Source organism: Taeniopygia guttata, chromosome 6, assembly GCF_048771995.1.
Source record: "Taeniopygia guttata chromosome 6, bTaeGut7.mat, whole genome shotgun sequence".
NCBI lineage: Eukaryota > Metazoa > Chordata > Aves > Passeriformes > Estrildidae > Taeniopygia > Taeniopygia guttata.
Window position 1 is genome coordinate 23,506,995 of NC_133031.1, and position 18,646 is coordinate 23,525,640.

Here is an 18,646-nt window from a genome sequence, read left to right on the forward strand (position 1 = left end):
ACAAGCAGCTCGAGGCCTGCTGGACACCAGGGTGATGGGCACATTCCCTGGGGAGCAGTGGGAGCCGTGTAATCCTGCCTGGGAAGGGCAGGAGCAGCTGAGCAGCATGGAGGTGTCCTGGGAGGAGCAAAGGAGGGGCAGGGGACTATGCCAATCTCCCTCCAGAAGCTGGGGTGCCCTGTGCCAGCTTTATTAGGAATATGAGAGAAACCATGCTCGTAAAGCAGGGCTGATGCAGCGGAGGGTGAGAGCAGGATGGGCTGCATCTTCAACGTAAGAGCAGGGGTTGGGTTGACATGTGCAGTGAGGGACATCACCAGGCTGTGACAGGGCCGAGGTCAGGGGGCTGCAGGATACAGGTGCTGTGGTAGGAGCTCATGGCTGGGCAGGTGAGGGCAGGGTGGCCCTGGTGAGCCCATGGTGTGGCACCCAGAGCTGAGGCATCAATAAATACCCTTGTTTCTGACTTGCCCCAAGCTCTGGCAGGCTCAGTGGGATGCCTTGGATGGGAAGGGAGCAATGCCCTGCAGGAGCAGATCCTGCCATCTCTGATGGATCCTGCATAAGCCTGGCTGCATCCTGCACATGCGCCCAAGAGCTGCTGGAGGGCCCCAAGGCAACACTTCAGGGTTTAGGTCTGACCTGGAAAGCCCAAGGATACCTGTGAAGCTCCCAAACCTTCTTCCTCCAGATCAACTCTAGTGCTGTGAGAAACTCACTAGTTGTTGCTTTTTTTTCCCTTCCTTTTTTGTTGGGATGAATCTGAGCCCTCTGCTGCCCTGCCCCAGTGCCAGTGCAGTGCCAGAGGGTCCCACATGACACTGTGGCATCCAGCATGGGCCAGACCAGGAAGAAAACCTGAAGCAAGGCTGCCCTCCTCCCTGGGCCACCTTCACCTGAGGTCACAGAGTGCAGTGGTGCCTGCTTGTGCCAAGGAAAGTTAAGCAGTAACTGGGAGGTGGCGATGAGAAGCCCTGGGTGCTGCAGGGGCCAGGGAGCCCCCCATGCTAAGGTCATTCAGGTACAGCTCACCCAGAGTCCCTGCTGGTCCCTGTCCAAAAGCCCGTGGTGTCCCATGCAGGGACACAGGGCAGGGGCCAAGGACCATGCTGGGGGCTCCAGCTACTTCGGGGCAGGAGGTGCGGGGTGCAGGGCACAGCTGAGGGCTGGCATAGGGGCAAGGCTCTCGGCAAGGGTGCTACAGCAGGGTGGGCTGCTGGACGGGCCAGCAGTGGCTCTGGCAGTGCGGGGTGAGTGCTGGTTCTCTTAGACAAGGAGGGAGCATCCCCAGGCAGAGGGCCTGTGGGCGGCCGGCTCTCCCATGCGGGACAGGGCAGGGGCCGGGGTCTCTGCAGGATGTCAGGGTTGGCTGGGGCCAGGAGAAGGGTGGAGAAGGAGCGCCAAGGTGCAGCGGGGAGGGGTGGGGCAGAGGGCTCCCCCTCGGCAGAAGAGGGGGCCGGCGCGGCTGCACGCCCCGGACAGACCCCGGCGGGCCCCGGGGCGGAAGGGGCGGCTCTGTCCGGCCCTTCCCGCACCTCCCGGGGCCGCCCGCGCCGCGGGCTCGGTGCGGAGCCGTGCCGAGCTGGGGAGCTCCGCCTGCCGAGACGTGTCCCCGGGGACACCTGCCCCGCGTCCACCGGGTGCGTCCGCGGCACAACCGGGAGCGACCCCCGGCCCCTCCCCGCTCCTGCCCTGTTGCGGCTCCCGGAGCTCCGGCGGCGGGGCGGGGGATGGAGCCAGGCGGCGTGGGAAAGCTCCGCGGGGAGTGGGGATGGAGCCGAGCGGGCGCCCAGCCTTTGGGAAAAAATGTTGTCTGGGGACCCCTGAGGCTGTTCCCCACTCGGGAGGACCGGGACGCGTGTGAAAAAATGCCGGGTTTGCCGCAGTGCCCCATTTCGGAAGGTTTTTAGATGCAAAACTCGATTCTGTGGCTACAGCTGGTTTGTGTTGAAACGCACCCCATCCCGAAAGGATGCAGATAGCGTGGGGCGGAGCGGGCGGGACGGCTGCCCTCGGGATCACCCCGGGCCACCCAGCTCCTGGGCTGGGGCGGGAGGAAACCAGCACGGGCAGGGGAGCTTAGCGGAGAGGGAGGAGAGGGACTCTTCCCGATGCCTGCGCTGGGACAGGTCGGTGGTGACCCTGACCTCGGTACAGAGAGGCGGCCCGAGGCGGCCGGGTGCCAAGAGCCGTAAGGGGCAGGGTGGGGCGATCCCGGCATCGCCGGTTGCCCCGGCAAACATCTTGTCAGCAGTCATCGCTGAAACTTAAACAAACCACAGACCTGGGCGCTGGCACGCTGCGGCCGGACCCTGCCGCAGCTGTGGGTGCAGGGAGGTGTCAGAGGACAGGGTGAGTGCTCTGAATCTGCTTCATCCCCTCTTGGGCACCTCCTGCCTGGCTTCCCACCCCACTGCTCATAGGGGTGGGGATGGGTGCACCCATCCTTCCTCGGTGCTCTCCCGCAGCTCTTTCCTTCCGGGCAGGAGCGGGCAGGTGCCTGATTTTTTTCTCTCTGCATTTCCTGGTCGGAGGCAGGAGGCAGGGCAGGCTGGGTGGTCCCGAGCCCCGACGACACCGACAGCTCCTCTCGGTGCCGAGGTGTCCACAGGAGCTGCTGCGATGGAGCTGGGGAACATCTCGCAGCCCACGTACCGCCCTGGCCCCGAGGCGCCGGGGAGCAGCACGCCGGGGGTGGTGACAATGGCACACGGCTTCCTGCGGCTGGTGCAGCCCAACCCCCTGCCCATAGGTGGGTGCGTGGCGGTGGGGGGCTGGTAGTGCTGTAATGGCTGGGGTAATCGGGAGTGGGATCCCAAGGATTGCCAGCTGTGTCCTGCTCATGTCCCATAACAGCTGTGGGGCTATCTTAGCTGGGCCCCAGGACAGGCATTAGTGGTAATGCCACCTTGCAGAGTTCTGCCCCATCCTCCCTCCAGGTATCTTAATCCTAGGCCCCCAAAAATGTGCAGAGCAAAGCCCACTCTGCAGGGTCTTTGCCTGTCTTGAAGCCCTCTGTACTTGCTGGCCTCCAAGAGCAGTGTGTCCTGGTGCCAGTGGCAGCACTGTGTGCTCTCCCTGTGCGCTGCCCTGCTTTGCCAGCACTTGCCCTTGCTCCTGTCGCTGTCACAGCTCTGTCTCAAAGCTGCTGCAGGTTTGCACAGGTGATACCAGGACCCTGCAGCTGCCCCATAGTCATGGGGCAAGTGCTGCCCACCTGTAGGGAAATGCTACTCTGAGTACTGCCACTTGTGCTTCCTCTTTCACTGGCTTCAACCCTTGCTTACCATTAACACGCTGGCAAAGGTGTGGCTGGCACCACAGGTCCTGCTTTGTGGACCTGTGTCACATAGACACCAGAGTACAATCAATGTCCCCATGTGTCATCAGAACTTGTAATGAGGGCATGCGGCACAGGGAGGGAGAGCCCTGGGACTGAAAGAGGCAGCGTGGCAGGGAGCCTTTGCCCCAGTACTCATTCCTCACTGGCAGTGTCCTTGAGCCTCTGTGTAGGGCTGGGCTGCAGGAGGGCTGCCCCGGGGCACTCTCCGTGACGCCCATGGTGGTAAGGAACTCCCTTGTTCTGTGAACCCGAGAGCTTTGGAGCTGGCAGCACTTTTCTGGGGTGCAAAAATGCTGCATGATGTGGTGGCTGGGGATGGCAGCTGCAAGGGAGAAAAATGCCATACTCGGAGCCGGTCTGAGCTGCAGGTGATGCCTTGGGCTGGGAGCAGTGAGCAGGGTCTGGGATTCTCTTGGAGAGCCCCACAGGGCCCAGCACCTGCTCACAGCCCTCTGTGCTTCTTGTCTCCCAGAGCTGATTAATTTTGGGCAGTCTCAGAGCGAGTCCAGACAGGAGGACATCTCCAAGGTGAGCAGACAGCTGGGGTGGGGAGCTGGCAGCCCCAGACCACCGTGGACTGGGGGATGCTGGTGGGTGCTGCTCTGAGGCTGAGCCCTGGATGCTGAGTAGCAGCAGGGGGACACGTTCTGCCCCCCGGGGGGACCCATTTTGTCTGTTTGGGTCTGGACAGAGTGTGCAGAGCTGAGGAGCCTTTGTGGCACCAGCGTTATGCTGCTTCTCATTCTTCCTATCCCAGCTGCTGCTCTACGAACTGGGTTTCCTGGTCTGCGCGGCCATTGGAGTCCTCCTCATCTTCCTCGTGCCGCTGGTGGGATGCTGCTTCTGCTGCTGCCGCTGCTGCGGGAACTGCGGGGGCCGCATGTACCAGAAGCAGGGCCGGCGGACGGGCTGCCGGCGCCGGGCGCTCTGGGCCTCTGTGCTGCTGCTCTCCGCTGTCCTCCTGTGAGTGCGCCGGCCGGGAGGCTCCGCATGGAGCCCAGGGGTGGCTGGAAATGCCGGCGCTTGGCGGCCGTGCCAGGAAGCTGCCATTGTTCACGGATAGATCCCGGCACGGCGGGACAAAGGAGAGGAAGCAGCGGCGGTGGGGAGCTGGCACCGTGCAGACATTTCCCGACAGCTTCCCCATGGCGTACCGGGCTCTCCCGTGCCTCAGTTTCCTGCGTCCCTCCTCTCTGGTCCCTCAGTGCTGGGATGCACTGGAAGCAGGAGTCACTGGTGTGCTCCAGACCCTCCAGGCTGTGCAGGGAGTCCGTGTGGGTGGGTTTGGAGGGGAGCATTGGGACTGAGCTCCCCACATGCTGACTTTGCCACCCTTCCCTTGTAGGGCTGGTAGTGTCTGTGCCCTCATCAGCAACACCCGCTTCTCCCAGGCTGTGAAGAGCACCTTCCCCAATGTGAACAACACTCTGGACAACATCCACACTTACCTGGCCTCCATCCCCCAGGCACGCATGGTCCTCCTGCCATATCTTGGGGGCAAGGGGCCAGGCAGGAGGAGCAGCCCAAAGAGCCCCCTGAGGAAGGACAGCAGAGGGGCTGGCAGCAGAGAAGGGTCCCCACCTTCACTGACACCACTTCTCTGTTCCTACAGCAAGTCGATTTTATCATCAACAAGAGCAATGTCCCGCTGGACTATGCCAACCGCAGCCTCCAGGGTGAGGGTGTGCGATGGGAGGGGCTGGAGCACGCCCATGGCCCTGTGGCTGGGTTGGGGGTTCTTGGGCAGTGGGGGTGTTGTTTGGGTTTACTTTTCTGCCCTGTTCTTATGGGGATGTCTAAAGGGACTGGGTCTGGAGGCTCTTCCAAGCTCCAGCTCTGCTCCAGTTTCTGCTTTTCTTTATTCAGGCTCCTCTCTGGGAAGGGTGATGCAGGTAGTGGGAAAGTGGGGATATCCCCACTGCCCCCCATCTGGGGATGGGTGAGGGAGGGGTGCTAGTGGTGTCAGTGATTTTACCAGCTTTCCTGCAAGCCCCAGGACCTTGCAGGGATCCTGCTATTCACATCACATCTCTCCCATCTCTGCAGACATTGGGCCCAAACTGGGCAGTAGGATCACCTCACGCATCAGGAGCAGCACGGATGGGGCTCTGGGATCTCTCCAGAGACTCTTGCAAGGTACTGGCCCTATCCCTGGGAGACTGGCAAGGGACTTGGGGGATCAAAAGATGGGGTGGTGCATGTTTGGGTGAGGCTCCCATGGAGGTGGATCCTTTTGGCCTCCCAGCCACACCCTGGGGCAAGTGCCGTGACTTTGGGGGTGCCCCTAGGTCGCATTTTTTTCATGGGTTTCCAAGGTTCAGCTGGATGGGAACGAGTCCCTGCCACAGTGGCAGGATGAGGCCCTGAGCTCCCCACTATCTCCCCAGGGATGGAGATGCTGAACGCCACCTTTGCCAACATTGCTGTCAGCCGCTCAGACCTCGAGGAGCTGCAGAGCAACTACAGCCAGCGGCTGGTCAGCCTGCGGGGCGAGCTCAACCGCACCCTGCAGAAATGTGGCCTCCCCTGCGGCCGAGTGTCCCTGGACGGGCTCGCCTTCACCGCCAACTTCAGCACGGTGAGGAGGGGCAAGGTGTGGGTGAGGGGCCCCAGCACTCCCTGCCCCAGCCCCCACAGCTCCCTCACCCCAGGCTCTTCCCCGCAGATCCCAGGTGTGGAGCAGCAGCTGGAGGCACTGCGTGAGGTCTCTGAGTCAAACATGGAGACTGATTTAGAGGAGGTAAGGGGTGTTCCCTTCACCCAGGCAACTGTGCTGACAGGGTGTGGGTTGGGAAGAGCTCTGTCAGGAGCTCAGTGTGTGATGTGGAGGAAAGGTCCAGAGGTCTGTTCGCTGTCCCAACCATCCCTGCACACTGGTAGGGTGGACTGGGTGCTGTGGGGAGCCTGGCTGTCATGTGTTACTGGGATCTGGGGACAAGGGGATGTGCTGCTCAGCCCTGGATTGCAGGCAGCGCTGTGAGTTCCATGCAGTGCTCTCCTGGATGCAGGTTAACAGAACGCTGAGCATGACCCCTGACAAGGTGCAAAAGCAGTCCCAGGAAGTGGTGGCAAGTAAGTAGGGCTTTGTGTGCTGACTTCTCCTTCTTCTAGGGTTCCCTCCTCCCTTCTCAAGCCATTCTTTCCTGGAGGTCTTCCCTGCAGCCCTGGCTGTCCCCAGGTGCCATCATGCCAATGTCCTCCTTGGCCATGATCCCCCTTTCCTATTCTTTCTGAGTCGCCGCTGCCCTGCAGGACCTGGGCAGCAGCTCGCAATGTCAGCGTGTCCCCATTCCTTACAGAGAGCCAGGACCAGCTGGACCTCATCAGGCAGGAGGTCAGAAGCTTGCGGGAAGGGCTGCCACTCCTGGATGTGGAGGAGAAAGTTGGGGCCTTTGTGAACGATGCCACATCGATGCTGGAGGAGTACAGGGAGCCGATCATTGCCTGGGATGGGCTCAGGTGGGTGAGGGGCTGCGGCCCCAGCTCCATTGTCTGGAGGGTTTTAAGGTTCCTGCTCCTTCCATTGCTAGAGGTGGGGACTTGCTGGGTGGTGGGGTTGTGGGTGCAGGGTAGTCAGAGCTGTGCCTTGCATCATGCCCCTTCCCTGCTGTGGTGTCTGGGACCTTTTTCCTTCCCATGAAGGCAGCCAGTGGACTGCAGGGTGCTGCTCAGGATCCCAGGTTCTGCTGCCTGACTCCCACCCTTTGTCTTGGCCCAGGCTGATCGTGTGTGCCCTCCTGTGCTGCACAGTGCTACTGGTGGTCCTCTGCAACGTTTTTGGGCTGCTGCTGGGGCCCCTGGGGCTGAAGGAAGGTGTGCTGCCCACACAGCGCAGCAGCCTCTCCCATGCTGGCGGGAACTTCTTCATGGCGTGAGGCTCAATTGTCTGCCAAGGACGTGTGTGGGAGCGCTGGGATGGATGGGCAGGGCTGGCCTGGGAATGCTCGAGCTCTTAAATCATCATTTTACTGCAGCTTAATGGCCTGCCCCGTGGTGACTCCCCGTGCAGGTGGTAAATTGAAGGTCAAATGTGGTGCTGGTGAGAGGCATTTGAGGGGAGCCCGTTTGCCCCGTGACGGCGAGGGCTGGCAGTGTGTGCCTGGGTCCTGCAGCTCTGCGGGGGAGTGCTGCCTTGCAAAGCTGTGGGAAGCTATTCTGGAATCCAAGCTCCAGGGTAGAGCCTGGTCATGCTCTGGGCTCTGAAGGCAGAAAAGAGACAAGCTTGTGGGAAGGGTGGTGTTCCCACAACTGTGGGGGTGAGGGGTGTGCAGCCCCTGGGCTCTGTGAACTGAGGGCAATGCCAACATCAGTGCTGGGCCACTGGGCTGCCGGTGCTGATGGCATTTCTGTCCCGGCAGAGGGGTTGGCTTCAGTTTCATCTTCTACTGGCTGCTCATGCTGCTGGTGATGATCCTCTTCATGCTGGGGGGGAACATTTACATGCTCTTCTGTGAGTCCTGGCACAACCAGCAGCTCTTCCAGGTAAGCTTGTTGTGGGGAAACTGTGTGGAGATACTGCTTCCTAAAGGAGGGCTGCTGGTGAAGCAGAGGCAGCACTAGCCATTTAGGATGCTCTTCCAAGGTGTCCTGCCCTGCACTATGTCTAGTTTCTCCATCTCTTTCCTTGCTCTTAGCTCCTGGACAATCCTGGCAAGATCCCTAACTTCAATTTCTCAGACCTGCTGGGCCTGAAGAGTGACACGACAAACTTCTCAGAGATATACAGGTGGGTCAATGCCCTCAGATGCTCTCCAGGAGCAGGGCAGCATGCCCTGCCTTCCTAGGCTGTGGGTAGGCACTGATTGCAGGGAAGGAGCAAGGTGCAACCTATCTGCACAGCTGAGGATGTGCTCCTGGGAGGGGGTGGCCCGCACCTGCCCTGTTTTAAACCCCATGCTTCCATCCTGCAGGCAGTGCCAGCAAGATGCTTCTCTGTGGCAAACTCTGCACTTGGACCAGAGCATGTCCCTGGATGAGCTCTTGAATATCAGCCAGGTGAGCATGAGGCTGCCAGGGTCTTGAGGGCAGAAATCCAGTCCAAGGGCTGAGGGGACAGTCAGGAGTCAGCACATGTCCCATCATGGCCTCCTTTGCTCTGGCAGTACGCAGGAAACATCTCCACAGCTTTTAAGAAGATGAACATCACCCTAAGCCCCATCTCCCTGCTCAAGCAGAGCCAGAAAGACCTGCTGCTGAATGCCAGTCGGGCCGGACAGCCTCCCAACTTCACCCTCACCCTGGAGCAGGTGTGCTGCCTGTAGCCTGGTCTTGGGACTGGGGTGGGGGAGTTGGATGTGGGTTGAGAAGGTCTGTTGCGCTCTTCTTTTTGCTGCTGTGAGAGTCCTCTGCCATTTGTGTAACCCGTTAGGGTAACAAGGCACATCCTCTGCCCAGAAGGCCCTGGTTCCACTCTGTCCCACAAAGAAGGGGTATAGCTCCCCTTGTGAACCCCATTCCTCATTCTCTGCCTTTTCCAGCTGGATCAGAATATGACCCAGGGAAGCCTCCTGGATCTGGCTGCAGAGTTGGAGCAGCTGGCAGAAGAAGTGGTGAGAGACCATAACACCCCAGGGCCATAGCCACCCTGTCCCCAAAACCACTGGTTGATGCTTCTCTGTGCCTGCCTGGGTGTTGAGGGGTGGCCCTTTACTCTTGCCCAGCTCTTTTCTCCAGCCTGGCTCATCAGCTGGCTGTGGTGAAGCACAGAGCTGGGCACTGCTGACTGCAGCTCTTCCAGGGCACAGACGTGAAGAAGGACCTGGAAGATAATGCTCATAAACTGAGGGAGCTGGAAAAGGAGATGCGGGCGAGCTTCTCTGGGCCGCTGGTGAGCTGGGGGATGTCCTGGGAATGCTGGGTTGGGCTTCCCTAGAGCTCAAAGCCTGCTGGCAGGGTCTTGTCTGAGCTGTGGGGTCTGCACGTCTGATCCCCCTTCTCTCCGTCCCCAGCAAAGTCTGAAGGAGAACATCCACTCCGTGCAGAGTGGGGCTGCCCAGCTAGAGGTAAGCTGCACAAGGGGAGTGTATGCCAGTCCCAGGCACCCTGCAAAGCACCCTCAAGGTCCTGCAATGGAGGTGGTGGGGCTAACCCACAGTCTGGGGGCTGCTGTGGCACTCTTCATGTGCTGCAGGGGCTGTTCATGGGGTAGAGGGAAGGAGGCCATGGACCCTGCCAGGCCTCCAGCTGAGGTACTTGGCACTACGAAGTGTGTAACTGCTGGGAACACCATAGCTCTGAGAGGCTATGCCCCAGGGAGTGCTGCTGTGCAGGGCTGGTGAAGTGCAGAGACCCCACTTAGAACACAGTGCTGAGAGCACCTTTCACCTCAGGGACAAACATCAGCTGCACTGGACAAAGCCAGCAAAACCCAGGAGTTCCTGGAGAGGGAGACACCAATCATCATCAAGAACGTGAGCTTGCCTTGCCCTGCTGTCAGGTCACACGGACCAGACCCCCTCACCAAGACCTCCTACAGTGAAGCCAAACCTTGTCTGGCTGCTTATCCTGCTTGCCTTCCCTGTCTCCTGCACCCCTGGGTGTCCCCTTCCCTTATGGCATCCCTGGCAAGGGACTGGGGTGGGGTGAAGCATTCAGCCCTGTTGCTGCTTGGCTGAGGTGGTCTGGGAGCCCTGATCCTGACATGAAGGGGACATGGAGCATGGAGGGGACTGCTGGTGGCAACATTTCCACTCTGTGCTTGCCCCTCCAGGAGACATTAGCTTTCCTGGAAGGGCTGTTGGATTTCTTTGAGACCTACATTTCATGGGCCAAGAGCAGGGTAAGCTGAGCCTTCCTCAGTGAGGTGGGGAGAATTAGCTGCAGGGCTTGGTGGATGCTGACATATGCTGTCCTCACCATGTCCCTAGGTGACAGAAGATGTGGCACGTTGCAAGCCCATAGCTCAGTCCTTGGATAATATGGAGCTCATTGGCTGTGACTATATCATGGACTCTGTGGTGAGTGGGGCAGCTGTGTGTAAAGTGACACACACGTGTGGGATGGCAGTGAGGTCCTCTTGACCTCCTCATGCACTGGATGAGGGATTCAGAGAAGGATGAGGGATGCACAGGAAGCAGTGCTCAGCTTCTGCCCAGCAAACTGCTGTGGCTAAGAGGAAAGGGCCAGGCTCGGAGAAGGAGTGGGTGGTCATTGGGGAGTGCTGGGAGGAAAAGAGATGCTCCCAGTCGCTCTCTGGACCTAATGGCTCTTCCTCCACCCTATGCAGAATGCCTTCTGGTTCAGCCTGGGCTGGTGCACCTTGTTCCTGCTGCCCAGCATCATCCTGGCTGTCAGACTTGCCAAGTTTTACCGCCGCATGGATATTGCTGATGTGTACAGGTGAGGAGCAGCCCCACCCCCTGTGACAACACTGGGTCTGGGGTCCCCCTGCCACCTGTCCCTTCATGTCCTGTGATAGTCTGTGGAGCTCATGCAAAGTAATGTGGGCTGGGGAGAACCTGATACATGGCTTGGGGCCCTCAGCCTCTGAGGATGGGGATATTCTGGAGCTTTTCTCTGCCTTCTCTGAACCTCCCGTTTGGGCAGACAAAGGTGCATTCCTTTTTGAGGAAGGTGCCTGGCAGGGCTGCAGCCACAGCCTGGCTCGAGTCCACCACCTGACTCGCTCTGTTTTGCACCATTTTTGTGCTGGAGCCCTGGCATGAGAGCTGGGTGCTGTGACAGAATGCAGTGTGCTGCGTGGCTGTGGCATTGCCACGAGGGTGCAGTGCTTGCTCACACGCCTGTGGCCACTGGTGTCCTGGGGCTGCCCTCAGCCCTCTGGGACACTCTGCCTGGCAGCTCCACCACCAGCACAGCTGACCCCTGAGGATAGTGAGCAGTTTCTAGCTGGATTTCCAGTTCCTGAGGGCTACATCGTGGCCCTGTGGTGCAGCTGCTGTGCACCCCTCGGAGCTGGCTGGAGACATGGGCTCAGCTGCCCAGGAACCTCAGGGAGCTCAAGTTGAGGTATAGGGAGCTGGGTGCTGCTGAGTGTGGGGCCCTGCTCTGCCTGCCTGGGAAAGGAGCACTGATGCTCTGGGGGCCTCTAAGAGCCCATGCTCTCTGTTCAGATCAGGCAGCCAGGATGGAGGGGATCACAGCACCCTGAGGCCCATGTGCTCTCTTTTTGTGACCCATGGGAGACCTTGTCCCACCAGCAGATGTCCTGTCCCACAAGGCATCTTCTTGCCCCAGTAACATTGTCTCTTCTTTTTTTCTCCCCTCTAGCAATGAAGACTTTGAGATGTAAGCTACTTACACTACCAGGTCCTTTTGTGGGGTGGGGGGCAGCCCCTGTAGTAGAGGGGGTCAGGGGACAGAGGGAGGGGGCTGGGGACCAGGGTGAGTGCAGACCAAGGAGTGTGCTGGTACCAGGGGATGGCTGTGAAGGTGGGACATTTGTAGTGCATGCAGTTGTGGTGTCCCCTATCATCTTCCCACACTCCTAAGTCTGGAGGTGTTGCTGTCCCAGTCTCCCAAGCTGGTGGGTTTGGGGAAGCTGTCTCTGTACCCTATTTCCTGTGGGGCTGAGTGATAGGAGTGGGATGATATTTGACTATCCCAGTGCATCCTGAGCTGTCCCTTACTGCTCTCTGTGGCTGGGAGTGACATATGTAACCTTGGTTTTGCAGGCCACCAACATTCAACTCCTACAAAATCCCCAGGCCTTCCACAAGGCATTAGCTCCCATCACCCGCAGATGGAGGAGGAAAGGAACAGGCCCCCTCACTTTAAAAATGTGACTATTTATTTTTGCAGAGAATCTGCCTCTTTCCAAGGCTGTAATTTTTGGTGTCAAACAATAAATGGTGTGTTTGTGTGCACTGTGGGATGTGACTGTGCTCCTCAGGTCTAGCAGTGATGCAAGTACACAGGGCTAGGGGCTGGAGGGTTTCCCACTGCTGGCACAAGCTGAGGCTGTGCCTGGGACCAGAGGGCTCTTTCTGGTGTTCCCAAGGGTGCTCTGCCCACAGCCAGCCTATGGGTCGATACAGGATCACTGCTCAGTGTCATTGAGACTGGGTGATGTTCCCCTCACTGGGCAGCCCTTTGCACCTCTGACTGGGTGAGTGCCAGGTCCCTCTATGGGACAAGCCACACAAAGAGCCTCCTGTCCATTAAATGCCACCCCAAGCTGTCCCCAGCACATGAGCACTTCCCTAGCACGTATCATCTGTGGATTTCCAGTGAGTTTATGGGGTGCCTGCAGCCCACACCTCCTTCTCTCTGCAAGATACGGTGCCATGGGTACTTTCTGTGCCCACTCCTGCACACCCCATGCTCTGCACAGAAAAAGCTGCATGCACAGATAAATCAAGGGTGACTTGGTCTAGAACCTTGGGGCAAGCTCAGGTATTGCTTTGTGCTGCTCCTTGGTGCAAGCACAGGACCACCCCAAAAGCTGTGTCAGGCACAGGGGATATACGTGAGCAGCTTGACTCATTTCCTTTGTTGCAAAGTCCAAGTTTCTCTGGAGCAGAGTGAGAGGGCCAGGCTGGCCAGCTCCCCCTCCAGTACGTGCATCTCTTACTGCTTTTTCCACTTGCCTTCAGATCTAATTGCTAGTTTTTCCTTTGGGCTTTATCTGAGGCTGCACTGGCCTTACCTCCTGCTGTCTCCCCCCAGCAGAGTCTGACTTCAGAGAGAGCCCTGTGCTTGCCTATCAATCAGCTGAATCTGTCCTTCAGATTGCTTTGGCCCCTGCTTCCCTCAAGGATGCTCTCCCTTCCTGGTTCTTGGTGTGAGATATCCAGCAGCCCCTTGGAAAGCATTCAGCTCGGTTTTCTGCCCCCAGGCCTCAGGCTGTCCCTCCTGTATCAGGTTCCCTGCTTCCTCTTCCCTTGCTGTGCTCGGGGATGCCAGCTCACACAGGACTGCTGCTAGCTTCAGTTTCTACTTGCTGGCTTTGTGGACATTGCTTCTTTCCTGCTCTCCTGTTTCTGCAGAGACAGTGCTGGAAGGCAGGGAGCTTCACCCTCATTCACTGTGTCACTGTGGCCACCTGCACCCAAACCCAGCCCTGGCAATGAAAATATCCCCCCCAAATGACTGCACAGCCTTTGCCAAGGTGTGGGGCTTGCTCTCAGCAGCTCCCCATTCAGTGTGGCTCCAGGGCAGTGTTCCAGTCTCTGGAGCCATGGCTCTAAGAGGTGCTGGGGTCCATCCATCATCCTCCTCCCGAACAGATCTGGGAGGGAGGTGAGACCAGAGTCACCAAGGCCACCAGCTGCCTGGAGAGGAGGCAAGGACAGCTCATTACAGAATGCCCACAGTGGATGGCACCAGCTCTCCTTTCAGGCCCTGCTCCCTCTGCTCACCTGTGGCAGCTGTCAGAGTGAGAGGGAAACTCACAGTGCCCCATGGCCACAGCACAAGGACCCCCCTAAGGAAGGTCTCATCAATAACCAGCCAGTCTCGAGGGAACCATTGCAGCAGTTCCTCTTCCTCTTTGCCAGGCCTTTTGCCACCACAGGGACTTTCCGCAGCCAAGCCTTTCTCTGGGGGAGACCCTGCCACATCTTTACAGTGGTTTCACAAACAATAATCACTCCAACGGCAGCTCTGACGCTGTGCCTGGCAGCAGGATTTTGCTGGGCCAGCCAGGTGCTTTCTGTTGCTAGTTTTCCTAAAAAATAGACAATTTGCAGCTCTTGAGAAAAAAAATCCTCCCTTCCTCAACTCTCTGTTGGGCCCAGCCACAGCCATGTGTAGATGGCCTGGATGGCCCTTCCCTGTGGCACGTAGCTCCAGCCTGCCTGTGCAGACTCCTGCCTCCAGGGCTTCATAGTGGTAAGCAGCTGAGTACCACAGAGGGAATAAGCTATCTGGGCATGGTCTCTGAGCCCAGCTGTACCAGCTGTGAGCCATGCTGGGCAGCACCAGAGAGATGAGCCTGGCCACTTTTCACCAAAGGCAAAACAAGATTGCCCTCCTCCTGAGGGTGTGTACCCTCATAACACCCATCATCACCTCAGCAGTGCTTTAGGAACCTTTATTTTTAAAAGGAGTCTGTCTTCCACACTTAAGACCACTCTCAAGAGGATTAAGGCAGGTGAATCTCCCACAGCCCAACAAGGCAACAGACAGCTCCTTTACACCAGAGCCCAGAATGCAGGGGCAAAGCCACAGTGAGGGTCTCCCTCCTGGTGGAGGGGACCAGGCACTGGGCACCTGAGAGAGGCTGGAATCTGGATCTTCCTGCACAAATTGCTCTCCAGTGACATTGATTTTGCAAACAGAGGCACAATATGAGCCAGACAACCCTGACAAAGCCCCTTTGTATGCAAAGGGCAAAGGTAGAGGAGATGGGAACAGAGGGCTTGGGTGTCCTGCAGTATAATCTAAGCTTCCACAAAGGAAAGGGAAAGACAGGGCCAGCCCCAAGCTCTCATAGCCTGCTGCGAGCTTCTCAGCTCAGCAGAGAGTTTGGGTACTGTCTGGGATAGAGAGATAAGGGAATTAGGCTGCTCTTTTCAGCTAAGTAGCTGCAATCAGTCACAGCTACAGGACTGATCCCAGAGGAGTTGTGGCGTGACGTGTGGAGTGCTGCAACTGCCAGCGTGTGTGCTGGGACCCCCAGTGCCATGGAGCTGTGCCACACGGGCATTTAGCATCTGACTGAGCCCAAAGCAGCAGGACTTAGAGACCAAGCTGCAGGAAACATGCCCTGTTCCTCACAGGCAGAGCTTGAAGGTACCACCCAGCTCACTGAGCAGAGAATGGGGGGGGAAGACTGTACTGCCTACCACTCCACCACCAGAGGATCAGGGAAGTAGAAGTGGAGCTAGAAAGGAGCCAAACAAACTGAAAACAAAGTGCTTTGGGCAGGGAGCAGTTCTGTAGTCCTGTAGTGCAGCCAGTGTTTTCATCTGCAAATGCACCTGGCATTTGCTCCTCCACTGGCACACATACAATTGCACTTGCTAGGAATAACAGAAAGCCTGCCCTGGCTCAGAGATCCCCCAACCTCAGCCACCCAACAGGCTCTTTGAGATGCTGCAGGGATGCTTCAGAAAGGAGCAGGCTTCTGTACTGCCAACACAGGTAAAATTTCCCTTCCTTGTGCACCCAGGGCTTGGGATGACATTGTCCTTCCCCCCTTCACACACTGTCATCCTGTAGCAGTGCTGAAGGTGAGGAAGTCCTTGCCATAGAAGGCTGAGGAACATCATCAGCCACTACTTTTGAGGGGATTTTGTGCTCTCGGGGTGGGGTGGGAGGGGGGAAGGTGGTGCTCTGCAGGGCATCTGAGTACATCTCATCCTGGACACTGGGACGCTGCACAACCCTTTGCAGCAGTGGCTTAAGCAAGCCCACAGTCAGCTGGTTCCCCTCGCTGGAGAAGGGCACTGGGTCCTCCTGGGAATGAGGAAGGTGCTGCAAAACCATGGTGAGGATGTCTGAGGCGGTGAGCTCAGCAGGGCACAGCGGCCACAGCCTGTCCAGGTAAGGGTCCAGCTCCCGGTGCTGGGCAAACTCAGCCAGCAGTGTGACGAATATCTCCTTGTTAAGCAAGGGGCTGAGTTTGGAGAACTTCTCTGCCACCTCTACCACCCGCTGCCACTGCTTCAGATGGATGAGAAGGTGCAGAGCTTGCAGCACGGCCTTTGGCCTCTTGCTGCAGAGCAGCAGTTCCAGCTCCATCTCGTCATCTGCCTCACCGTGTTTGCTCTTTCGGGCCAGCACTCCCAGTGCTCTCTTGTACAGTGGCACCTGGCCCTCTGGGCCCTCCTTGCTGCTGTATGACCAGGAGCTGCTAACATACTGCTGGGTCAGCTCCACAAAGCTGGGCAACCACTTGGGTTTGAACCTCAGGAAAGAGGCGCAAATGAGCTCAAAGAGTGGGACTATCCCATTCTGACCCACCTCCTCCAGCTGTGGCTGACACAGGACCTTCTTCCATACCTCTGGGGTGGCCCGGGCTACCAAGAGACCATCCCCATTCTGCTGCAGCTGCAGGCAGCTCCTTGTGGCCTTCCAGGCAGCCTTGGGGAAGGAGGCAAAGACAGAGTTCAGATAGGCCAAGTTGTCTTTGTCCATGTCAGACTGGAGAATGCGGCTGACCTCCTGCTCCACCAGCTCCTTGCAGTAGCTTTCCACCTCACTCTCTGAGGCACACACCACGCAAGTCTTGAGGAGCTCCAGGCTCATGTAGCTCTGCAGCTCCAGGCTCACTGTGCTCAACAGCTTGGCATACGTGTCTTGTAGGCTTCGAGCTGGCTTCTGCTTCTGGTGGAGGCTGTGCTGCAGGATGGCAGCGAGGACCACAGGAGCCTGGAATGTACCACCTTTCTTCAACTTCTCCACCGTCAGCTTGGAGCTGCTGAGGCTCCTCCTCTGGTAATATCTGCAGGCCTCCTCAAACACCATCTCCACCAGACATGGCTCAGGCCTGCTGCTGTCTTCAGGTTTGGAAAAGCTAAAGCTGTAGATGCCACTTTGACTGAGGAGCTGGATACTGTCCTCCTCGCCCTGGGACTCCAGGAAATGCACTTCTTTCATGCTCAGGACTTCCTTTTCTACAAGCCTTCCACTGTTCTGGTCAACAAGGTACAGTACTCCAGCCAGCACACAGGCCAGGATGCTGCCAAAAGTCTTCAGCTGGACAGGACTCCCTTGGGCCAGGGGGCCGCCCTCCAGGTCAAAGATATGCCTCTGTGTCCCATCTGGCTCCACGACACTCACAGAACCCTTTGTGCTCACCAGCAGCAGACCCCCGCTGTTGGACACAGTGGACGTGTGAATGTCCAGAGGTGCAAAACCTGACAGAAGGCCCACAGAACCCAGCAGGAGCTTCTTGAAGTCTGACTCGCTGCTGGAGTGCAGCACCTTGCTGTGGATGAAGCCTGCAGAGGGGGCTGTGATGGTGAACTCTGCCTTCTCTGGATGCCAGATGAGGAGGAATTTGGAAGTGGTGGCAAAGCTGGCAGCAGCAGGCACTAGGAAGACATGTTGGGGAGAGGCCAGGACCTGGTACTCGGGGCTGTTGTGCAGGACTATCCTCGCAGTGCCCAGCCGCACGCCCTGCTCCCCCACCTCCAGAGCACGGGCACAGACACAGAACCTGAAGGCACACTTGCTCGTGTCCGAGTGAGCACCCAGCGGCGGCCGCTCCTCACACCACACCAGACTGGCTCCCTGGCTGCACACGGAGACGACTCGTGCCCGGGCACCCTGGCAGAGCTCCAGTGTCTGCAGCAGCTGCCAGCCCACGGCCACCACAAAGTGCCAGACCTCGGTCCGGCCGTGTTCCCACACCACGGCCAGTACCCAGGAGTCCGGTACCACAGGGCTCTGCAGGAAGAGCAGTCCCACAAGGGCCGGCTGGGGCGGCTGCCAGCTCCTCTCCAGGTCGGCTCCAGCGATGCTGTGGCGCTGGAAGGCCACTACCCGCGGCAGGGTGGGCGGCCGGCTCTTCTGCAGGAGCAGGAGATGCTGCCCGTCGGGGCTGGACTGGACGTGGCTGGGCTCTTCTCCGCGGCACAGCAACTCCCGCAGCCAGTGGCCTCGGCTGAAGTCACTCAAGTCGGAGACCTGCCGCAGCTTCATCCTGTCAGCGACAGCGTGCGGCAGGGCGAGCTGGGGCACGGAGCCACCGCCGCTCTCAGCGCCCTCCCGGAGCCCCACCCCGCTCCCCGGAACCCTGCTCCCGGAGGAGGCCCCAGCGGACACCTCGGGCAGCTTCCCCCCGCGGCCAGCCGGTTCCGCGGCAGCAGCTCCCGGGGACGGGCCGCGGCCGGAGCTGCCCGCACACCCAGCGCCGCCCGGGCACGCCGGGTCCCCTCCCGCCGGGACCCACCTGCCGCGGCGGCGCCTGACGACCGGGGCCGGGGCCGGGCCCGGGCAGCTCCGCTCAGTGCTGCGCAGTCACGGGGCCGCGGGTTTCCGGGCGGAGCCGCTCCGCGCCGCCGCGGGCCGTCCCGCTCCTACTTCCGCCGCCGCTGCGCGGTGGGCTGCGGGGCCGCGTCCCGAGGGCCACCCGCGAGTTCCCGCAGACGGCGGGGCCATTTGTTCCCGGGGTGCGCGTGTACGTGCGTGTGTCAGACCCGCGGGGCGAGCCGAGCTCCGGCCGGCCCGGGGAGGAGCCTTGCCCGCCCGCCCCGCCTGCGGGAGCCGCGGCCGCGCGGGGAACGGGCGGGCGCACGCGCGGCGCCTGCGCGGTGTGCGGGGAGCGGCTGCCCGCAGGTGAGTGCGGGAGCGGCGGGGGGGGCCGCGGGACCCCGCCCGCGGGGCCGGGCGCGCCCCCGCTGCCCCTCCGGCGCCGGGGGCTCCGCCGCACCGGCGGCTCCGCGGGGCGGGCGC

The 18,646-nt window shown here is 59.5% G+C and overlaps 3 protein-coding genes across 7 annotated transcripts in view; 2 read left to right on the forward strand and 1 right to left on the reverse strand.

Annotated features, from left to right (window-relative positions):
- Window positions 1–949: 949 nt before the first annotated feature.
- LOC100218935 (prominin-1-A) lies at window positions 950–12,168 on the forward strand. 4 transcript variants are annotated; one of them, XM_072931184.1, is made up of 25 exons: window positions 950–1,021; window positions 2,539–2,752; window positions 3,816–3,871; window positions 4,101–4,306; window positions 4,689–4,809; window positions 4,956–5,019; window positions 5,390–5,479; window positions 5,731–5,921; window positions 6,009–6,083; window positions 6,352–6,415; window positions 6,643–6,802; window positions 7,062–7,214; window positions 7,702–7,825; window positions 7,978–8,069; window positions 8,254–8,338; window positions 8,446–8,589; window positions 8,821–8,892; window positions 9,081–9,170; window positions 9,292–9,345; window positions 9,673–9,753; window positions 10,053–10,121; window positions 10,210–10,299; window positions 10,569–10,681; window positions 11,573–11,590; window positions 11,977–12,168. In XM_072931184.1, the coding sequence occupies exons 1-25, from the start codon at window positions 965–967 to the stop codon at window positions 12,026–12,028; spliced, it is 2,535 nt and encodes an 844-aa protein (XP_072787285.1). In that variant the 5' UTR covers window positions 950–964; the 3' UTR covers window positions 12,029–12,168. The 4 variants fall into 4 exon arrangements, with proteins under 4 accessions (XP_072787285.1, XP_072787288.1, XP_072787286.1 ...); XM_072931186.1 differs by lacking the exon at window positions 950–1,021 and adding an exon at window positions 2,245–2,352; XM_072931187.1 differs by lacking the exon at window positions 7,062–7,214.
- Window positions 12,169–15,445: 3,277 nt separating this feature from the next.
- Window positions 15,446–17,295, reverse strand: HPS6 (HPS6 biogenesis of lysosomal organelles complex 2 subunit 3). The gene is made up of 2 exons (XM_072931421.1): window positions 17,285–17,295; window positions 15,446–17,177 (listed from the first exon to the last, which is right to left on the reverse strand). The coding sequence occupies exons 1-2, from the start codon at window positions 17,293–17,295 to the stop codon at window positions 15,446–15,448; spliced, it is 1,743 nt and encodes a 580-aa protein (XP_072787522.1).
- ARMH3 (armadillo like helical domain containing 3) overlaps window positions 17,153–18,646 on the forward strand; it is a 124,233-nt gene continuing 122,739 nt past the window's right edge. The window contains exon 1 of one of the 2 annotated variants that reach the window (XM_030276258.4): window positions 17,153–18,363. In XM_030276258.4, the coding sequence (XP_030132118.4) occupies window positions 17,294–18,363 (1,070 nt within the window). In that variant the 5' untranslated portion in view covers window positions 17,153–17,293. Of the gene's footprint in view, window positions 18,530–18,646 lie in introns of both variants that reach the window. The other variant, XM_030276260.4, reaches the window with a different exon arrangement.